The sequence below is a fragment of the Bubalus kerabau genome, chromosome 2 (genome assembly GCF_029407905.1).
Source record: "Bubalus kerabau isolate K-KA32 ecotype Philippines breed swamp buffalo chromosome 2, PCC_UOA_SB_1v2, whole genome shotgun sequence".
NCBI lineage: Eukaryota > Metazoa > Chordata > Mammalia > Artiodactyla > Bovidae > Bubalus > Bubalus kerabau.
The window spans coordinates 103,930,802-103,944,312 of NC_073625.1; the positions used below are offsets into that span (position 1 = coordinate 103,930,802).

Consider the following 13,511-nt stretch of genomic DNA (forward strand, 5'->3'; position numbering starts at 1 on the left):
ACATTCTCAAGGAGCTTACACTGTACTGGGAATCAGAGAAATGGGCAGTTAATTAAAAGGCTATGGAAGTACTCAGAGGCATGCATGAGGCATTATGTGAGCACAGAGAAGGAACAGTTAACCAAACTGCAGGGTGAAAGAAGTTATCACAGAATTATATCAAATTGTCTTAAAACTTCAATAGGAATTGATTGCACGGAATAGAAGAGAGTTGGGGAAAGAAGTACACTGTGAAGAGGTAGAAATTGCTTGTAAAGAGGAGAGGCCTGAAAGAGGGTAACACTTTTGAGGAGCCCAAAGAGGCCCACATGCTTAGGGTACAGACTGGAGGCTAGCAAGATATGAGGCAAGCAGAGCAGCAGGCCGAAGGGGGTTAACTTTCCAAGCGGCAAAGAGAAGGCCCTGGGCACATTTAAGTAGGGGAGCAGCCTGTTTTTCATCTTGGAAGTCACTGGCCACAGTGTAGGAAAACGGAGGAAGGTAAGTTAGGGCCAGAAGACCTGTAACAAGGGCAATCAAATAATCCTGGAAGGAGATGATCATGTGCTTAATTAGTGCAGTCAGAAGAAAGAAAAAGGTCTGGATTTAAGAAAGAATTTAAAGCAGAATCAGTGAAAGATAGGAACTGATTTTCATTATGAGAAATAAGAAAGAGTGTTATTGTAGGATGATGTCTTTAATTTTCTGGCTTGAGTCATTTATCAAGACATAAAATATAGGTGTGGAGCTTCAGAAGGGGTGTTAGTCCCTCAGTCCTGTCTGACTCTTTGTGACACCATGAACTGTACCAGGCTCCTCTGTCCATGGAATTCTCCAGGCAAGAATACTGCAGTGGGTGGTGCCATTCCTGTCTCCAAGGGATCTTCTCAAATCAGGGATTGAACCGGGGTCTCCCGCATTGCAGGCAGATTCTTTAACATCTGAACTAGAGTAGAGGAATTATGGTTCAGAAGATATGCATGTTGAGGTGTCCCTGATGCATTTGGGTGAAGCTGGCCAATTAGAAGTTGATTTTGATCATGGGTAGCTAAGGAGAGGGGCTTCCCTGGTGGCTCAACGGTAAAGAATCCACCTGCAATACAGGAGTCCTGGGCTCGATCCTTCGGTCAGGAAGATCCCCTGGAGAAGGAAATGACAACCCACTCAAGTATTCTTGCCTGGGAAATCCCATGGATAGAGGAGCCTGGGGGGCTACAGTCCATGGAGCTGCAAAAGAATCAGACACAACTTAGTGACTAAAATGACAATAATGAGCCCAAGGAGAGAAATCTGGGCTCAGAATATAGATTTAAGAGTCAAGAAATAGATGTGGCTGAAGCCATGGGTCCCGATGAGATCCCTTAAGGAAAAGATGGAAAAATGAAAAGAGAAGAGAGTCAGTGATGGAACGCATTGAAATACCTTCCTTCTTGGAATGAGTAGTTGAAAATGTATCTATTAAAGAAGAATAATAAGTTGGCTATAAGTTAATAAGAGAACAAAGTGAATATGGAAGGAAAACAGATGAAAAGGGAGGAGAGACCACATCAAATATCATAAAGAAGCTAATTAATAACAAGGAATAAAAATTTTATATTTTATTTGGCATCTGAGAGAACTGTAGTACCTTCTGTTAGAACATTTTATGTGCAGAGATGCATGTGATTTAAGGAGCAGATGTGAGGTGGCATAGAAAAGACAGTGAATATAAAATCTTCATTTTATTTATTTTTTTAATTGAAATGTAGTTGATTTACAATGTCATTTTAGTTTCAGGTATACAGCAAATACTTCTTGAGACTCTTTTCCAGTATACGTTATTACAAGATACTGAATATGGTTCCCTATTATATACAGTAGTTCCTTCTTGTTTACCTATTTTATATATAGTAGTCTGTATCTCCGGAGAAGGCAATGGCACCCCACTCCAGTACTCTTGCCTGGAAAATCCCATGGACGGAGGAGCCTGGTAGGCTGCAGTCAGTCCCTGGGGTTGCGAAGAGTCAGAAACAACTAAGCGACTTCACTTTCACTTTTCACTTTCATGCATTGGAGAAGGAAATGGCAACCCACTCCAGTGTTCTTGCCTGGAGAATCCCAGGGACGGGGGAGCCTGGTGGGCTGCCATCTATGGGGTTGCACAGAGTCAGACACGACTGAAGCGACTTAGCAGCTGCAGCAGCAGCGGTCTCTATCTCTTAATCGCAAACTCCTAATTTATCCCTCCCCCATGCTTTCCCATTTGGTAACCATAAATTAACTTAATTACCAGACCACCTGACCTGCCTCTTGAGAAACCTGTATGCAGGTCAGGAAGCAACAGTTAGAACTGGACATGGAACAACAGACTGGTTCCAAATAGGAAAAGGAGTACGTCAAGGCTGTATATTGTCACCCTGCTTATTTAACTTATATGCAGAGTACATCATGACAAACACTGGGCTGGAGGAAGCACAAACTGGAATCAAGATTGCTGGGAGAAATATCAATAACCTCAGATATGCAGATGACACCACCCTTATGGCAGAAAGTGAAGAAGAACTAAAGAGCTTTTTGATGAAAATGAAAGAGGAGAGTGAAAAAGTTGGCTTAAAGCTCAACATTCAGAAAACGAAGATCATGGCATCTGGTCCCATCATTTCATGGAAAATAGATGAGGAAACAGTGGCTGACTTTGTTTTTTGGGGCTCCAAAATCACTGCAGATGGTGATTGCAGCCATGAAATTAAAAGATGCTTACTCCTTGGAAGGAAAGTTATGACCAACCTAGACAGCATATTAAAAAGCAGAGACATTACTTTGCCAACAAAGGTCTGTCTAGTCAAGGCTATGGTTTTTCCTGTGGTCAGGTATGGATGTGAGAGTTGGACTGTGAAGAAGGCTGAGCACCGAAGAATTGATGCTTTTGAAGTGTGGTGTTGGAAAAGACTCTTGAGAGTCCCTTGGACTGCAAGGAGATCCAACCAGTCCATCTTAAAGGAGATCAGTCCTGGGTGTTCATTGGAGGGACTGATGTTGAAGCTGAAACTCCAATACTTTGGCCACCTAATGCGGAGAGCTGACTCATTGGAAAAGACCCTGATGCTGGGAAAGATTTAAGGCAGGAGAAGGGGATGACAGAGGATGAAATGGTTGGATGGCATCACAGACTGAATGGACATGAGTTTGGGTGAACTCGGGGAGTTGGTGATGGACAGGAAGGTCTGGTGTGCTGCAGGTTATGGGGTTGTAAAGAGTCGGATATGACTGAGCAACTGAACTAACTGAACCATAAATTTGTTTTCTATGTCTATGAGTCTATTCCTATTTTGTAAATAAGTTCATTTATATCGTTTTTTAAAGATTCTACACATAAGTGATACCACATGATATTTGTCTTTCTCTGTCCAACTTACTTCACTTAGTATGACAATCTCTTAAGTCCATCCATGTTGCTGCAGATAGCATTATTTCATTCTTTTTTGTGGCTGAATGATAATCCATTGTATATATGTAGTTAAATTGCTTCCATGTCTTGGCTTTGTAAATAGTGCTATGAATATCGGGGTACATGTATCTTTTCAAAGACAGAGTTTCCATTGTTTCCAGACATATGCCTAGGAGTGGGATTGTGATTTTTAATGAATCTCCACACTGTTCGTAGTGACTGTACCAAGTTACATTTCCACCAGCAGTGTAAGAGGGTTCCCTTTTCTCCATACCCTCTCCAGTGTTTATTATTTGCAGATTTTTTGATAATGGCCATTCTGACTGGTGTGAGGTAATACCTCATTGTAGTTTTAATTTGCATTTCTCTAATAATTAGCAATGTTGAGTGTCTTTTCATGTGCCTATTGGTCATCTGTATGTCTCCTTTGGAGAAATGTCTATTTAGGTCTTCTGCTCACCTTTCAATTGGGTTGTTTGTTCTTTTGATATTGAGCTATATGAGCTGTTTGTATATTTCAGAAATCAATACCTTGTTAGAATCTTCTTTTTCAAATATTGGATATGAGTAAAAGGCAAGAGCTAACAGCTTGAGTAATTCATAGCATCTTGTTTTAAGTATGAAAGGAAAACAGGCATGCTTATATAATCAGTCTTAGGGAAAGGATTTGTGAAACAGAAAAGACTGAACAAAGGAGAGCAAGGATGATTAATGAAGCCAAGCTTCTGAGGACATGGAAGAGGAAAATAGAGTACAGGTTGAGTGTTTGGTCTACAGAAGAGAAGTTCAGGTGGGCCTGGAAATAAATAATTCAGTCTGGAATCAATAAGTATAAAATAAGAGCCTAGAGTTGGGGGGAGATGGATTGTTGCTGGTGCTGTTCAGTCGCTAAGTTGTGTCGAACTCTTTGCAACCCCATGAACTGCAGCGCTCCAGGCTTCTCTGTCCATCACTAGGAGATGGATACCGGAAAATAAAGATTAGAAGTGCATATACTCATATAAATATTATCTATATATTTTATTGCACTACTAGAATGAGTAGAAGCTATAAACATTAATGGAACATTATAAAACATTAATGGAACAATTAATTAAAAGCTGTATTAATACCTGAGCTAGTAGGAATTAGTCCAACAGATCAACTCATGGAGCAGTATTGTCCATTAGAACCTATAATCTCTGTCCCCACACAAAGTTAATTGCTGGGGTTGGAGGGAAATGTATAAATATATAGATGTGTTTGTTGTTGTTGTTTGGTCACCAAATCATATCCAACTCTTTTGCGACCCCATGACTGTAGCCTGCCAGGCTCCTCTGTCCATGGAATTCTCCAGGCAAGAATACTGGAGTGGGTTGCCATGCCCTCCTCCAGGGGATCTTCCCAACCCACGGATTGAACCTAGGTCTCCTGCACTGCAGGCAGATTCTTTACTGTCTGAGCTACCAGGGAAGCCCATATTTATCTATATGTGGACATATATATATATGTGTGTGTGTGTGTATGTGTGTGTGTGTGTATAAATATACTTGTGAAAGGATATGCACCACAATGTTAACCATGGTTATTTTGGGCTGGGATTGTGTTTGTTTGTTTGTTTGTTTGTTTGTTTCTTGTCTGTATTTCCTGATTTTTCTACACTGAATAATGGACTATTTGTATATTAAAATCCAGAAGGGTAAATGCAGGCTGTTTTCTTATCTGTATTTAATTTGTTCTACGATGAGAAAAGCATGTATTTGTGTCATTTCAAAAACCTAATTTAAAATAAATAACATAAATACATATATAAAAGAAGTGAATGTACCGATACATGCTACAACATGGGTGATTCTTTTTGTTGTTGTTGCTGCTGCATGGAGGCTTTCTCTAGTTGCTGCAGGTGGGGGCTACTCTCTAGTTGTGGTGCACAGGCTTCTCATTGAATTGGTTTCTCTTCTTGCGAGGCAGAGTCTCTAGGGTGTGAAAGCTTCAGTAGTTACAATGCATGGGGCTCAATAGTTGTAATATACAGGCTTAGTTGCCCTGAGGCACGTGGGATCTTAATTCCTGGACCAGGGGTCCAACCGATGTCCCCTGCATTAGCAGGTGGATTCTTAACCACTTTACCCCCAGGGAAATCCCAGCATGGGTAATTCTTGAAAAAATATGCTAAGTAAAAGAAACCAGTCACAAAGGCCACATATTATATAGTTCCATTTATATGAAATGTTCAAAATAGGAAAATCTATTGTGACAGAAAGTAGATTAAGTGATTGCCTAAAACTAGAGGAATGTTGGAGTTAAGGAGTGATAACTAAAAGGTAAAGGGTTTTGTTTTGAAGTGATAAATATGTTCTAAAATTGATTGTAGTGATGGTTATACAACTATGTTCAAAGACCATTGAATAATGCACTTTAAATGGGTGAATTGTATGCTATATAAAGCTGTTGCAGAAACATCGATCAATATGAGAGCTATTATGATGAATAATTAATATATATTATTTTTAATAATGTTATAGAGTATAATATCTAATGTATTGATATAATTAATATAATAGCTAATAATTTTTCATATAATAAGTATAGCAGCTAATATTTATTGAATACTGATTTTGTGCTAGGCACCATGTTAAATACATATATTATTTTATTTGATGGACATAATAACTCTGTGAGGTGGGTACTTTTATCCTATTTGACAGATGAAGAAACCATGTGACATTAACTAGATCTATTTTGATGATCATTTCACAAAACAAGCATTAAATATTATGTTGTACATCTGAAGCTAACATAATGTTATATATCAGTTAAAAACAAAATCTTGAGACAGAGAACTTAAATGCTGTTCAAAGTTACACATTTGATAAATGAGAGCCATGTGTTACCAAAGACATTGCTCCTAATCGACAGATTATGTTCCCTGGAACAATAAGAAATGGATTTTGTCTTTTCATCTCTGTATCACCAGCTTTAAATACATAATAACATTGAAAAAATGTTTGGCCAATGAATTGGTTTCAGACAGCAAGGGAAAAGGAAAGCTCTGTTACTCAGAGTAGCAGTAAAGGGGTGAGTACTATAAAAAAATGAAATATCAGGAAAGAAGTTATTATTGTTCTTGACTATCTACTGAGTAAGTATTGTTAAATGATATATAAGTATTGATATTTTGAACCAATAAAAGGTATGAACCTAAAAGAAGCAGAAGAGATTAAGAAGAGGTGGCAAGAACACACAGAAGAGGTATACAAAAAGATATTCATGACCCAGATAACCACGATGGTGTGCTCACTCACCTAGAGCCAGAGATCCTGGAATGTGAAGTCAAGTGGGCCTTAGGAAGCGTCATTATGAAGAAAACTAGTGGAGGTGATGGAATTCCAGTTGAGCTATTTCAAATCCTAAAAGATGATGCTATTAAAATGCTGCTTTCAATATTCCAGCAAATTTGGAAAACTCAGCAGTGGCCACAGGACTGGAAAAGGTCAGTTTTCATTCCAATCCCAAAAAAAGGCAATGCCAAAGAATATTCAAACTACCATAGAGTTGCACTCATTTCACATGCTAGCAAGGTAATGCTCAAAATCCTTCAAGATAGGCTTCAACAATAGGTCAACTGAGAACTTCCAGATCTACCAGCTGCATTTAGAAAAGGTGGCTGAACCAGAGATTAAATTGCCAGTACCAGTTGGATCATAGAAAAAGCAAGAGAATTTCAAAAAAACACCTACTTCTGCTTCATTAACTACACTAAAGCCTTTGACTGTGTGGATCACAACAAACTGAAAAATTCTTAAAGAGATGGGAATACCAGACTACCTTACCTGACTCCTGAGAAACTTGTAGCAGGTCAAAAAGCAACAGTTACAATCAGATATGAAACAATGAACTGGTTCAAAATTGCGAAAGGAGTTCATCAAGGCTGTATTTTGTCACCCTGCTTATTTAACTTCTATGCAGAGTACATCATGCGAAATGCTGGGCTGGATGAAGCTCAAGTTGGAATCAAGATTGCCGGGAGAAATAGCAATAACCTCAGATATGCAGATGACCAACACCCTAATGGCAGAAAGCAAAGAGGAACTAAAGAGCCTCTTGATGAAGGTGAAAGAGAATAGTGGAAAAGCTGGCTTAAAACTCAACATTCAAAAAATGAAGATCATGGCATCCGGTCCCATCACTTCATGGCAAATAGATGGGGAAAAATGATAACAGTGACAAAGTTTATTTTCTTGGGTTTCAAAATCACCACAGATGGTGACTGCAGCCATGAAATTAAAAGACGCTTGCTCCTTGGAAGAAAAGTTACGATGAACCTAGACAGTGTATAAAAAAGCTGAGACATCACTTTGCCCACAAAGTTCCATATAATCAAAGCTATGGTTTGTTTTTCCAGTAGTCATGTATAGATGTGAGAGTTGGACCATAAACAAAGCTGAGCAAAACTGTGGTGCTGGAGAAGACTCTTGAGAGTACCTTGGACAGCAAGGAGATCAAACCAGTCAATCCTAAAGCAAGTCAACCCTGAATCTTGATTGGAAGGACTGATGCTGAATCTGAAGCTCCAATATTTTGATCACCTGATGCAAAGAGCCGACTCATTGGAAAAGACCCTGATGCTGGGAAAGATTGAGGGCAAGAGGAGAAGGGGACGACCGAGGATGAGATGGTTGGATGGCATCACTGACTCAATGGACATGAGTTTGCGTAAACTCAGGGAGATGGTGAAGGACAGGGAAGCCTGGAGTTCTGCAGTCCATGGGGTTGCAAAGAGTCAGACACAACTGAGTGGCTAAACAGCAACAACCAATAATTAATCTCAAAGTACTTTTATGGTGCAGCGTTGGTGGTATAGTGGTGAGCATAGCTGCCTTTCAAAGTACTTTTATGGTGCCAGAATAAAAGATATTAGGAGAATATATTAGTAAGGAGTTATTGAATTAATTCCTTCTATCTAATAAAGGAATACAATTTCTCTAGTATACTAATGCATTACTCAGTTAAGTTTTAGAGACTATCTCCAAATGAGAAGCGTAAGTTTTCTTACCTTCTGCTTGGTTATTCACAATCTTCTATAGAGAAAAGACTGAGCATCAAGTTCACTATAGAAACAGGCACTTACCTTTATCCAGCTCTATGAACAGACTCTTGCTGCCAGCCAAGTGGGAGACGGAGCAGGACACGTTCAGCACATGGCGGCCCCCCCAGCGGCAGGTGCTCTGGACGGTCACTGTGCCGCCTCCCCAGGAAGGCTCCTGCTCAGTGACGCAATCCCCCTCTGGGGTCCAGGAGATCTGTGCAGCCGGCTTCCCTGCAGCTGCCTTGCACACTGCAGTTCCCTTCTCAGTTGGAACAAGGGTCACTTCAGGGGGCACTGCAGAAATGTAGGGGAAATGCTTCAATCTTAAAACCTGGGACATAGAATTCAGAGATTTGTTTCAGTCCCAAATCTGGTCATTGGAAATACCAAAATATATGATGTTCCTTACCTAACACTTGGAGGTGATGGACATGCTGTAAATTCCCATCACTTGTTACTATTTGACACGTGTAATTCCCATCATGAGTGATGGCCACTGGATCAACCTGAAGGGCAGGATTCTCGTCAGGTCTGGAAGCCCAGGTTATTCTCTTGTCAGTACAGTTTCCTCTTGTGGTCTGATTTGTATCACGCCTGTAGGCTCTGAAGCAGGGCGGCTTGTCTCTGAGGACCATTTCCCATGTTACTACCAACACACTTGTCCACAGCACAGGAGGGCAAGTGAGCACAGCTTTTGTATCCACTAGTACTGATAGTGAAGTTTTAACTGGACACCCACACAGGCACAAACATGAAAATAATAAGAGAAAAGCTGTTTATAGAACTTCATGTGTTAAAATTAATCCACAGTATATTACATGAAGTTGTACTTGAACTTTGCTGGTGGTCATATTCCAGAAATATTAGACTTACACAAGAAATTACATGAAATATATATAACCCTGGAGAAGGAAATTGTAACTCGCTACAGTATTCTTGCCCGGAGAATATATAAAGTATTAAACTTATCCAAAAATTAACCAACTTCATCCTGTATTATGAATCATTAAGAAAGCAACATGAATTATATATGCAACAAAATTCTTCAAGTGTTATAACATTAGTTTCAGAGATTTGATGTCTATAAAACAAAGAGATGAGAAAACAGAATCTATAAAACAAAGACAGTGTTCTAAATCTAATCTTTTGGTCATAGAGACTAGCAGATTTATCTTATAATTCATACTCCACAGGATAGAAAAGGGAATAATAAGTGATGTTTTGTCTCTTCCTAAGTTTTGATGAGAGAATAAATCAGTACCCTCAGAACTAAATGCCTATTCCTAAGAGTAGCACTTCAGACAAGCATTAAATAGAGTGGCATTTAGGTTAAGCAAGCTGGGAATTTTTTAAACAAGTTGGAAACTTTTTAAGTTTATTTTTATTTGGAGAATCCCAAAGTCAGTAAAATCAACAGATCTTCCTTACTTCCTCCTTCCCTCACTCCTTCCCTCTTGTTCTTCCTTCTTTCTTTCCTTCCTTTTTTCCTATTCAGTTATACTACCAGACCATTCAACTGTGAACTTTGCTTGCAGATTTTATTTCCAGACATTAAATGTAATTATGAGAATTAAATAAAGAAATTGATTCCTTTTGTCCATCTTTTAAAGTAAAAATTCAGCCCTGCAAACCTACAGATATTTTCCAATTTAAAAGGTCACTCTTTCCCATAAATTCACATAATGTTCTGTGCTTGGTAGGGGTTTGGTGAGATATGCTAATTAGGTGTGTCTGTTACAACTCACCTCTAACAGAAGTGCATGTCAATTATTTCTTCATAAATAGAATCGGCTATAGTGGGCAAGTTTATATGGATGAAGCTTGTCTGTACTAAACTCTGTATTTAATATCTCCCTTCTCATCTTCTGGTGTCACCTGCCTCTTCAGAGATGTACTCAAGTCCTTGCATTTTATAGCCAAATAAAGATCACATAACTAATGAAGGAAGATGGAGGATTTTAAAAGCAGAGTGAAGGCGGTTAAATCATATTATTCCCATTACTCCAAAAAGTATTTCCTTCCAGAGGGAACCTCTTGCCAAAGATGTAGATACAAGCAAGAACTTTCTAATTCCATAAGAAATCACATGAAATATGTAAAGTATTAAACCTTTGTGGAAAACAACTGAGTGGGTGTGGGTAAACAGATCTGTACACAAGGGAAAGATGATGAAGATAACACCAGAAAGATAAAGAGACTGATGAGACAGCAAGGTGTGAATGTTCCTTTGTGTTCTCAGGAGTTTGAACTTAACCTTGTAAACAGTATAAGTTTAATCTTTTTGCTAGTATTTATCCACAAGTTCTGACTGTTTTTTTAAGGGAATGTACTTGCCAGTCAAATAAGCACACTTGAACAGGGGCACAATATCCAAAAAAAAATAACTCCAACAGTGAAGATTCCAAGCATGGCAGATATTTTATGTTCTTTCATCTTCCATTCTCTGAACTTCAATCACCCTTCACGTATAATGATAGTTCTTATGGTACTACTATTATTTCACTCTTTCTTCATTCTCTTCTTTCATTTTCATACCTGTTGTGGTAATTTACACAATGGCCAGAGCCAACCCCACACTTAATGGATTTGGCTCTATCTACAAATATATTCTTTGTACATGCCTGTGATCAGCTACAGGGATTTTTACCTCCTACTTCACAGAGAAGATAGAGGATAGAGTCTCATCTTTGTTTCCAAACCAGCAGTCATATCTCATCTTTTCTGCATCCCTTGTCTATAAATATGCACACAGACAAATTCCAATTGGCTTTGGGGCATTCCCTTTCTTTTCTCACTACCATACCCTAGGTTAAGTCCCTGTCACCGTGTACCTAGATTGCTGCAAAGCCTCCTAACTTCTATCTCTGTCTCTACACTCTTCTCCCTTCAGTTCATACCTTACACTGCAGCCAGTATATCATTCTACAACACAGATGTCACTCCCTCAACTCTGAAACCCTCCAAACATCTCTCATGGCCTAAAAAGGACAAATTTAAATGTCTTCATATTGGCTTTGAAAACCCTCTTTTTCACATTGACTCACTTTACATTTGACTACATTTCCTCCGCACTCCAGAAAAAACACCAAGTACAATTCTATTTCTATGTCATTTCTCACATTGTTTTCACTCTCTAAGGTGATCAGTATACTGTTTTTTTTTTTCTATTTAAATACCCTTTTTTAAGACCCAGTTTACTGCTATATGCTCTGTGAACCCTTTTCTAAGCCTTGGTGCTTAACCACTCCCTTTCTCCCTTGATACACTTGCTATGAGTGCTTACCTCCTCTGTCTGTCTGATAGCTGAGCTCCTGATGGCTGGGTTCCCCCACAAAACTGGGCTCCCTTGGGGCTCTTTGATAGTCTTGTTAATCTTATATTCCCCACAAAGCCCAGCACAGTGCTTGATAGGGAACATTCCATAATCTTCCAGTGGAATTGAATTGCTTTAGGGGAGGACAGGTGGGGTCATTCAGGTTCCTTATCCCACAGCATTCAGATCACCATATTCTTCAACTGGGCACAAGGCTGGCACTCAGTCCAGACCATTGACTCTGTTTCTAAGTAAGCTCAACATTTCATGCTTCAGTAGTGGCCTCAAAAAGATAAAAAAGCATACTACCTTCTGCATAAAGTGTTACAGTGCTCTGCTTTCTGTCCATAGATGAAGTAATTGTTGAAGCTAGAAAATATGCAGAGAAAAGTAGATGAAATCAATTTTAGATACATAAATGCAGTGAAAACCATTATTTCTCCATAAGAGCTTATATACAATATGATAGAAAATCAATTAACCATAGTTAAAATCATATGAAAATCCTTAAAAGACAGAAATTCAAGGTTTTTCCTTGGAAAAACATGCTGATGTATGAAAAGTACCTTTATAAGGTACTAATTAATGATTTTCCCATTTATGAGACACCTCGTTTTGTACCCGACAGCTATTTTGTACAAAGTAACCCCACCTCCTCCCAAGCCATAATATATTGGTTCATCATGGGCACTTGATGTGAGCTGGACTGATTATAATCCTTTTACCGGATACCACCCCCTGCTTAAAATTATTTGGCCCAGTGGCGAGCACTGCACACAACAGGATAAACCCGAGTATTTTCTCAAAGAATTTTGAAACCAGAATTAAGAAGAGTAGTTCATCCCCTCCCTTCCTTACTTTTCCTACTGCGATGGTTAATTTTATGTGTCAGCTTGGCTAGCCATGTTATCCCAATATTTGGTCAAACGCTATTCTAGATATTTCTGTGAAAGTATTTTTAGATGAAATTAACATTTAAGTCAGTGAAAGAAAGTGAAGTCATTCAGTGGTGTATGAATCTTTGCGACCCCATGGACTGTAGCCTGCCAGACTCCTCCATTCATGGGATTTTCCAGGCAAGAATACTGGAGTGGGTTGCCATTTCCTTCTCCAGGGGATCTTCCTGACCCAGGGATCAAACCTGGGTCTCCCACATTGCAGGCAGACTCTTTACCATCTGAGCCACCAGAGAATCCCTTAAAGTCAGTAGACTTAGAATAAAGCAAATTACCCTCCAAAGTGTGGATGGGCCTCATCCAACCAGTTGAAGGCTTAATAGAAAAAGACTGATCTTGCAGGCAAGGGGGTTCTGCCAGCAGTCTGCCTTCAGACTCCATGTGCAACTCTGGAAACCTGGGGTTTCCAGCCTTATGGCCTACTCTGCATACTTTGAACTTGCCAAGTCTCCGCATCATGTGAACCAATTTCTTAAAGTAAATTAATCTCCCCTCCACACCCCCACCTTGCTTTTGCTTCATTCTTCCTAAAATAGGTCTATTTGTCAGGGTTCCTCAGGGAAACAGAACAGGATGTGTATATGTGTGTTGGACATACATCCAGTAGAGAGAGGTACAGAGGGAGGTACGGGGAGAGAGAGAGATAATAGTCTTTACTTTGTCCAAATTCTCAGTTTCATAGTTTTTGAGACCTATATGCATTCCTTCTCTTGAATTTTGCAGTTTCTGACAGTCAAAATAATCTTAATCTACTTTTTTTAGTGTATT

At 39.3% G+C, this 13,511-nt stretch overlaps 1 protein-coding gene across 1 annotated transcript; it reads right to left on the reverse strand.

The window, feature by feature from the left end:
• Positions 1-312: 312 nt before the first annotated feature.
• LOC129644457 (cell surface glycoprotein CD200 receptor 1-like) lies at positions 313-13,199 on the reverse strand. The gene is made up of 5 exons (XM_055570083.1): positions 13,019-13,199; positions 12,097-12,156; positions 8,884-9,201; positions 8,517-8,768; positions 313-500 (listed from the first exon to the last, which is right to left on the reverse strand). The coding sequence occupies exons 1-5, from the start codon at positions 13,197-13,199 to the stop codon at positions 313-315; spliced, it is 999 nt and encodes a 332-aa protein (XP_055426058.1).
• Positions 13,200-13,511: the final 312 nt, after the last annotated feature.

Bases quoted from the DNA above. Each gene is read 5' to 3' on its own strand.
- LOC129644457 (XM_055570083.1), bottom strand. From the start codon at position 13,199: ATGCGGAGACTTGGCAAGTTCAAAGTATGCAGAGTAGGCCATAAGGCT. The intron at 12,157-13,018 runs GTAATTTGCTTT...CATATTTTCTAG, and splicing joins GCCCATCCACACTTTGGAGG to CTTCAACAATTACTTCATCT. The intron at 501-8,516 runs GTAAGTGCCTGT...CCCTTGTTACAG, and splicing joins GTTCATAGAGCTGGATAAAG to GTCTTCTGGCCCTAACTTAC.